Here is a 9,649-nt window from a genome sequence, read left to right as displayed (position 1 = left end):
AGGAGGAGGAGGAGGAGGAAGAAGAAGAAGAAGAAGAAGAAGAAGAAGAAGAAGAAGAAGAAGAAGAAGAAGAAGAAGAAGAAGAAGTATGGTAAAAAGAAAACACTAGACACCACACATAACTCTACCTGAACTCTCATGACTTAAACCTTTCCCGTGAACTCTCTACCAGGGTTTAATTGCTGCCCAAAGAAAGGCTCGAAGGATGCGAGCACTTTGGAAGTACTTGAACAGCAATGAATGAGACACAAGACATTTCCTGAGTCTTAATGTCTTAACTTTTCAGAATTGATGGCATAGAGTTCAGCCAGGCACGGTTGAGACCCAGCTGGCCGTTAATCCCTGGAAATGCCCTGAGCTCAGATAATCCAGCAACAAAACAATAATGACACATAGACACCTTTGGAATGCAAATGCGATTGTTATTTATGAGAGTACTTGAGAGAATTATGCCCACTAGAGGGCTTTTATTTATGTTCACGTTCCAGGTTGAGGTATTATAGGTGGATAAAGATACAGCAAACATAAATTTAATCATTATTTCATGTGCGGTGTTCCCTGGGAGTCCGTTGAGGCTTAGGTTTTCAGTACATAATAGAAGCAAGCACTGAGGCCACTAACGCAGAAACGATGTTGGTTTGGCTACTCGAGTTAATGATTTGAAATGTTTGAGTAATTTGATATTCATCCCTTACCTTGTCATAACAAAGATTAAGATACACACTCTATACCAAATTCCACATTAAATAACATTATTTTACAAGTGGTTGCTTCATCGTTGTATTTTTATTTAGTTTGAAATATTTAAAGGAATCTTATATCTGATGTTTTAGTAATCAGTGGCTTAATAACAATTAAGAGTTATTTTGGTTCCTCAAGTTCAGCATTCTCAAACTTAAAGATAAGCTGAAATGTCATGCATAACCAGACCGCGGGGACTGTAGTTTTCTGGGTATGTTTGAACATAGTAAGTTCTTTTGGTACATACTCTAAGAAAGACACTGAGAAACTATTCTCTGGATATTTCCGGCTCATTCTTGAACACTAACCACATGTCTTTTCCTTTGCCTACCTTCCTCTACCTACCCCACAACCCACATCTACTCAATGTAGACTGTAAATCTTGTTTCCATGATTTCCTTAAATATGAAGAAAAGCATTTTACAATCTTATCAATTACAGAAGTTTTACTTACAGAAGATTGGAAGTGTGTGTGTGTGTGTGTGTGTGTGTGTACTTGTGTGTGTGTGCATATACTTATGTGTGTATGCCTCTCAGCAGCCCAGAAACATAGTATAGAGGACGTAACTGAAAACATGAAGAAACCTCATTTCCTGCAGTTCAATTTTGCAGCTATAATTCAAAACAGTTTGTATATATCTGATATCTCCATCCAAACAGCTATTTTCCCATTATTTATATATTAATGTGAATAAATATTTACAACATAATTATAGTGTTTTATAAGTTTGCTTTACTCCATACCGTAAAACATTTCAGGTTGAAAGACAGCATATAGATAATTTGTGCAATTTTCTTGTTATATAAGCATTTGTATACAATGGCAGCTTAACACACATTACAGAAAAATGAATAAATAAAATGTGTTTGTACTTACAGGTTCTATTCACCACAGCCCAGTAAAATTGCTATTTATATTATAGAATTTTTGCAAACACAGAGTATATATAATATATAGGATAATAACTTGACCTAGATAATTGTAGAACCATAGTTTTTCTACTTCAAAAATCTGAGTTGAAATCAACTACTACACTCTCAACACCTAACATTTACTTAAGCTACATTAAGAGAGAGTTTGTGTGTGTGTGTGTGTGTGTGTGCACAGAAATACACAAAACATATAGCCATTTGTTTGTTATTGTTGATTTGATAAGCTCCACACCACAATACATGGTAGATAATGTTCGGCAATTTTAAAGAACACAAATCTTCCCATGTTTTGTGAGAGTGCAAAAATGATGAATATTGTCTCTGAGGTTAAATAAATAATAAGAGCTCAAATCTTCTAAAGATAAATTGCATTAGCCTTTCAACAGGGAGAAAATGTAAATAAATCCTGGCTATAAATACAAGTAGGAAAAATGACAGTGTAAAATATTTATTGAAATTAGTGTTCAGTACACATTTAAATAAAAGTGAGTTATTGGTGCGAGCATTTGATCCTACACCAGTAACACCCTTGCATCTTTCATCAGTATTATGCTGATTTTTGGTTTGCCTAGGTTAGTAGAATATCGTTTCTGATATCCTGAAAATCATGAGTGCTTCCTCCTTTAAGCATGCAAAGCAAGCCACAAGCCCTGAGTTCCTCTAGTCTAGACATTTGTCCTAGACTGAGCTAGACTTAACAGGGAAATTGCTGTGATCTATTTGAAAGCCAGAGAATTTTTCTTTACCCTTCCATGACTGTATACTATATAAGCCTTTATTATTCTTAATCATAGAATGTCAGAGACACAGTGAAGTCATATGAATGTTCAGGAAAAGGAAAGATGGGGGCAGTTATTAGTAGGAGTGTGATAATGGGGCCTGTAAGCCTGGGATTTGATCCCCCAAACTGCAAAACGATTAACAATATCTGTTTTTTAATTTAATAATACTTTTTGTATTCTAGTCTCTGGTAAAGTAGATTTGTTTGTTTTAGTGTTGAAACATGGAAGTTATCTTATTTGGGAGAACTTTTTAGGATATATGAAATCAATAATCAAGAACAGAAGATAATTAGAAAAGATCAATTCACTTGAAAGACTATAACCAGAGGAAATAAAAATGTAATAACAAAATATAGCTTCCTTGCAAATATATGAGGAATTCACCTATTATTATAACTAATTCCCCTGTTTGATGAAATGAGATTGCATTGCCAGGTCCCTGAAGAAAAATTCTCGCTTTAACCCAACATTATTTTTTGCTAAAACTATAGATGTATTTGCATAACATTTTTTCAAAACGACATTGTTTCTTCAATGCAATGGTTTGTTTTTAATGTTATGTTTATGTGTATGTATAGGTATACATGATTGTGCTCAGGAATTGGTTCTCGTCCACCATGTGATCTGGTGACTGAACTTCGGCCATCAAACTTGCTATAAACACAGAGCTGTTGAAAGATTAGAGAACCATTCTCCTGCCACCTGTTTTCTGACTTGGGGATTTCACTCAATAAGGTATGTGCAATATATTTCTGTTTCAGTGCGCGTGCGTGTGTGTGTGAGTGTGTGTGTGTGCTCGCACACACATATTTCATTTGTGAGGATCCTTTTTGGTGGTGAGACACTGTACGTGTCTGAAAGTGTTTTTCAAAAGTAGTGGGGAAAATGTTTCTGGCCACCTAGTAAATAGCAAAAAGGGAAATAAGTGTCCTACAACTACACAAAACAGCCTCCCTGAAAGTGTTTGTAGTGCAATCGCGTATGTGTTATTGTTACTTTTGATACATTTGCCTGAATTGGCTTCCAGACAGGCCTTCCCACTACACAAAGCAGTGCAGTGGGATGGTAGTATTGTCTGTATGCCCACTAATCCTGAGTACTGTCAAACATTTTTATCTTTTACCATCTGATATTAAAAAATGATTTCTCATAAAGTTTAAGCCCTTTTTTTCTTGCTGGTTTTAATTCCTTTTCTTTTTTTTGTTGGTATACATTGTTTTAATAGTATAAAAGCCCAAGAGAGGGACATAAGTGTCTCTTTATTTTTTATTTATTTATTTATTAAAGATTTCTGCCTCCTCCCAGCCACCGTCTCCTTTTCATTTATTTGTTAATGATATTTATTTTCAAAGGCTGGTTTTGTCACTTTCTCCTGAGTTCTTGCATTTTTATCTATTGGTATATCTCATTAAATATGAGCTCTCTGGCACACAGATTTTATGAATTATATCGAATGATGCTTGACACCTATCACTTTTACATGAATACTTTTTGAAAGTTATCTTTCACTTAGAAAAGAAGAGCGTAATCTCCATTTGTTTTAGTATTTTGCTAAAGATTTCGGGTCCCACAGACTTTGCAGAATTAGAACTTTTACTAAGAGTTCTGCTGTAGCCAGAGAATCATGAGGTAATATCGGTGCTAGGATGAAGCCTTTAAGTTTACTGTTTCTTTTTCTTCCAAGTAGGAATTATGGCAGCACACAAACACTATAAAAATAAGCACAATTGCTTCTTTTCTATAAGAGAAGTGATAATAGGGGTCAAGGAAGAAAGGAACAAGTAAGAAAAGGGGAGAGGAGGGGAGGAGAGGAGAGGATGAGCAGAGGGGACAGGCTGTTGGCTGTGTGCATTGCTCCTGAGGAACTTCTTTTTTCGAATCAACTGTAGAGTCCTACATCATTCTAACCCCTGATTGAGGAGCTGTTGCAGTGGAGATGCAGTACATTTGAAATATTTCAAGTGAGAAAGAGCATGACATGTACTTACAACGGGAAATGGGGCAATAATCCCAAGGAATAAGAGGATTCCCCGTGTAGCACCAAGGTCCATGGGCATCATCGTCAGGATTGCGGCAATAATTCTTGTTCAACTTGCTCGCATCTGGCTCCCAGAAAATATGACTATAAAAACAAACCAGACATTAGGAAGTGCCTCTTCCAGCCAAGAGAAGCAAAATGTTACAAGAAGATCTCATCTTCACACACCTCTTTCATTACGTACTCAACAGAAGCTTTGGCGGCTGCCCTCATGGCTTGGAAACACATTTTCAGTTTAAAAGTTTAGGGAATATGGAATAAAGCTCCATACTTCATACATACAAAATTGTGAGAGATTTGGGGACCTTGATTCCCCTTGATGTGAAATAACAACTTCATGCATAAAATTAGAGAAGCAGTATCTAAAAGCAAAGCAGGTAGATACTGAAGATTAAATTATAAAATACATAGAAAATACAAGTTACTGTAAAATGCTCTTCATCTTCCGCACGTGGAAGCAACAGAATTGTCACAATGAATGAGAAAAGTTTTCATAAATTGCCAGCTTAATTCTAAATTTTCCTTGGCCTAATACTAGTAAGTTAGAATTTTCTGGCAAAAAGCTAAGTAACAAATTTTTCCAACTTATAGATGAACTTTTTGAAATAAAAAAGGTGCTGTTCTATAAGACTATGGTCATTTTTATAAGTTTAAGTTTGTGTTTTCATTTGCCTAAGAAATATTAACTAAACCAAATCCTACACAGTGACTTCTGATCAAGTCATTCAAAACTGTAGATAAATGTTTTCTGTTATTAATTACTACTGTTTTTAAGTATAATTAAACACGATTTAAAATACAAATGGCACGCTCTTGCACACAGAAACTTGGAACAGCCTTCCAGGTGCAGGTTCACTTTCTAGACTAATCAGAGAACAGTGCACTTCCCATATGCTTGATTGTGGTGTTATTAATATATACCACCAAATGAACATTGCAAGGGAAGCTCTAAGACAATGCTGTACTAATGTGTGGAGACACCAAGAATCCAAGAGAAAATTAATTATTGTAAACCACGTGACTTATGAATAGCAGAGGCGGTGTTGTAACCAAATGCTGTTCTGAGAGCAAACCATTATTGTCTACATCATCTTTGAGTAGTTCATTCTTAAAACAGAATGCTACTGTGAAACTCAGTAATTGCCCAGTTTCCTTCACAATGTCTTGAAGTGACTTTTAATTGCCCCCCCCATCAAAGCTAGCGTCAGTGAATTAAGAATGGTTAGCAACAGATGTATTGGTTTTACACCTGTGCTCTTAAAAGTTTTGACTCTAAAAACAGCTTGGATTACGTAATGGCACGCTGACTAAAACATATATATCCTATTCCTATTTACTTGTGAAGTCAAGTAATTTAAAAAATATAAACCATGGTGGCATCCTATTTAGAAAAGAATTTTACATTTAAAATACAACCTGAATTAATGTGATTCAATTTCTCTGAGTGCTTGGTTTCTTACACACACATAGAAATATCTTTCATATAATAATATGATGATAAAATACCAGAAAATGATGTAAGAAGCTATGTGACAAGCATTTAATAAAATATTGTAATTTTTTATTCTGGTGTATATAGTCTGAGGAATTTACTAACAATCTGTTTTAAGCAACAGCTATGTTCAAGTTTTCTTTATGGTTTCACAAGTGCTAATACTGTTTCTAGTTCCATGTGGATACTACCATCTTTAATAAAATATCCATCGTAAGTATATACAGTTCTTCAAAAATATAAATATTTTCTTAAGTTACAAGAGTATTTCTGTAGTGACTTTAAAGTTTTATACACTATAGCTACTATGGAAAATCTGTCTCTATAAATTCTCTTAAAGTGAATATTTAATATAAATATGCATATAAAATCACTTATACATTTATGTCACAAACCACTATTAATCTTAATCTGACTAGCACTATCACCCTTGACCTGCCAACTATACTCTCTTGTTGAGTTATGTAATTCTTTTGTCAATGTGACTAGATCCTCCATGAAATTTGGGATTGAACTATATATCTACATTTTCTTTTACCCCATAGTATCTGTTATATTTCAAATACAATATTAAGTGTTCAACAAACACATACTAGTTAGATTACATATTTAAAAGTTTTCTATAGAAAAAGAACAAGGGTATGGGTCATATAGACAAAATCCATCTGTTGTTTATATTGGCTCCCTCTATTAAGAATAGAAAGAAATAACTGTGTATATATTTGAATATACATAATTACTACTATCATCAAATTTTGTAAGTAGGAAGAAAGAAGTTATGTACCGGTGTAAATCCTCCATATTCTTGTCCCACATTGAGCATGTAAGTCCAGACCTTGTTTTGGATAAGTTGCCCATGTAATTTTTCCCATTGCCGCGATAACAATCTAGGCATAAAATACACAGGACTTAATACTTTCAAAACATTCACACTTTGTAAGCACGTTAAGCCATCAAAATCAACACAATAATAAAAACACAAGCTAACATCTATGGAAATTAATGAGAAATATTCCAGAATAAAGTATCTCTAGTCTCAGTCCAGTTTTGATTCCAAAATTGTAAACGCTCATATCAATTTGAACACCCCAAATAATAACACCTCTCACATAAAAAATCCGAAAGGAGGCTCCTTATTATACCAAAGAAATAAAAAGTTTTAACTGATCTTTGTAATTCCCAGAATTTTCTTTAGAAATGTTTCATTGTTGAGCCGGGCGGTGGTGGCGCACGCCTGTAATCCCAGCACTCAGGAGGCAGAGGCAGGTGGATCTCTGTGAGTTCGAGGCCAGCCTGGTCTACAAAGGGAGTCCCAGGACAGGCTCCAAAGCTACAGAGAAACCCTGTCTTGAAAAACCAAAAAAAAAAAAATAGAAATGTTTCATTGTGCAGAAAATTGCATACAAACATTTGTACAAAAAATAACATAATAAAATTCTACTCCAGTGAGTTACTTGTGTTTAGATTTGGGTTTCTCGTGATGTTGACATCCTGAGTCACCCAGGACAGCTGTTGCACAAATGGTTTCAGTCTCAATCACTATGAGAGCAAGTTAAAGAAGACAGGAATAGTGTCCAGGCGATAGCCTGTGCTCTTCTGAGTGTGACATCCTTAGCACGTGACGTCAGTTTGGCACATCACTGCTAATGTAGCTGGTCACTTGGTTAAGTGATGGAAAGGAAAAACTTCTCTTTGCACGAAACAGGAACAGTAGATCCTACATCTGCCAGGCTTTAAACTGAGTAACCATCCTATTTCCAAACAAAATTTCCCCAAACGCTGAGGCATATGATGATGGGTTTTCGTGAGTCAGGTTTAATGTGTTGCTCATAGGATGGTTATTTTTCTATTCCTAGTAATTCTTCTCTCCATCTGCCTCTTCTACTTATTATTAATAGAATTAGTGGTATGCATAGAGACTTGTACATTCCATTTATATTCAAAGGAATATATACATATATCTCACACATATATACACAACATATATTTCTCATATATATATACATGTGAGTTATATGCGCATTACATGATGATATATATGTATATGTGTGTGTATTTATATCCTTTTGATGCTCAAATGCTTTCCTGTCACCATCAGTCAGCATGTAAGTAGAAATTAGTGTCTTTGCATTTAAATGCTTATTTCTTTAAAATTGGGCTTTGAGTTACAAACTTGAATTTCATAAAGAAGTTAAGTGAATTTTGTCTTCATATGAGAATAGCATTCGTGAATTTTCTGAAGCAGCTTTAAACATGCTTCTGTCTTTTGTGCTAATTATTAATGTGAAGGTCTTCTCAACATTGGAGACTGAAAAATGAACATGCACTGACTCTGAGAAACACTGACGTTGTTGGGTAACTGCAGTATCAAACATTCAGTCAGGATTAGAGTTTTCAATGAACAATCATTTGTTATAATCAGTATGTACGTGTTATCTTTAATAAGTAACAAAATACATATATACCAAAGAAATACATTAAAATTAATTACTTTATTATTTATTGACTGAAAAGTCTTTTTTGTATACTGAGTCTCTATTTCTATCTATCTAGGATTGTGTGAAACTGTCTCAGATGAGAAGTGGTCTGGTCTTCCACATCACACTTCTTTCTCCATGAGATGATGGAGAGAATTTCCACAAAAATCTAACTATCTGTGCTTCCCAATTGCCTGTTCTGGTAGCCACTTCTCTCCTTAGGCAAATGCTATTTTGTTAATTTTTCTTTTTCTTCCTAATTGGATAGCAGACTGTTGGCGAATTTTTAAATTTTTTTTTAAAGACAGGCTTTCTTTGTAACAGTAGCTGTTCTGGAACTAGCTTTTGTTAATTTTTAAATCTTTCAATTTATTCACTGAGTCTATATTTTTCTGAGGTGTATTTTTGTATGCTTTTACTATGATAATTTTCTTTCTTTTGGTTTCATTCATCTCAACTATTTTAGTATATAATATTATATATTATATATTCTGATGATTAAATATATAAAACTCTATCTTCATAACCTAGCAGATACTGTTGCAACAAGATATTAAAGGAATTATATATATTTTTTTACTTTCTGTTATTGTCCAACTGGAAAATGTTTCCAACTTACTCATCTACAGATAAAACTTATACTTGTTCTTACCCAAAAGGACAAGAGTAACATCAGTATATATGAGTATATGCATATATATATAGATAGATAGATAGCTTTACATGTGTGTGCATATATGTGTATGTAAAGAAAGAGAAAGGAATTTGCAGTATATAGTGGCATGCAATAAAGATTTATGTTAAGATTATAGAATGTACACTTGTAATAATCAGTAGATGATATATGATCGGTTATAGATACAAAAGAATTGATGATGATGATGATGATAGATAGATAGATAGATAGATAGATAGATAGATAGATAGATAATGATGATGATGATGATGATGATGAAGAAGAAGAAGAATAAAGATAGATGATAGATAGATAGATAGATGATAGATAGATAGATAGGTAGATAGATAGATAGATGATAGATAGATAGATAGATAGATAGATAGATAATAATGATGATGATGATGATGAAGAAGAAAGATAGATGATAGATAGATAGATAGATAGATAGATAGATAGATAGATAGATAGATGATAGATAGGTAGATAGATAGATGATAGATAGATAGA

At 34.0% G+C, this 9,649-nt stretch overlaps 1 protein-coding gene across 2 annotated transcripts in view; it reads right to left on the bottom strand.

The window, feature by feature from the left end:
- The window catches only part of Hgf (hepatocyte growth factor), a 61,636-nt gene that overhangs the window by 9,627 nt on the left and 42,360 nt on the right, over window positions 1-9,649 (bottom strand). For both annotated transcript variants that reach the window (XM_005358339.3, XM_026784671.1), the window contains exons 10-11: window positions 6,771-6,873; window positions 4,445-4,578 (exon numbers count right to left, since the gene is read on the bottom strand). In XM_005358339.3, coding sequence (XP_005358396.1) covers window positions 4,445-4,578; window positions 6,771-6,873 — 237 coding nt within the window. The remainder of the gene's footprint in view (window positions 1-4,444; window positions 4,579-6,770; window positions 6,874-9,649) is intronic.

The sequence above is a fragment of the Microtus ochrogaster genome, chromosome 26, assembly GCF_000317375.1.
Source record: "Microtus ochrogaster isolate Prairie Vole_2 chromosome 26, MicOch1.0, whole genome shotgun sequence".
Classification (NCBI taxonomy): domain Eukaryota; kingdom Metazoa; phylum Chordata; class Mammalia; order Rodentia; family Cricetidae; genus Microtus; species Microtus ochrogaster.
This window is presented reverse-complemented; position numbering and strand designations above follow the sequence as displayed.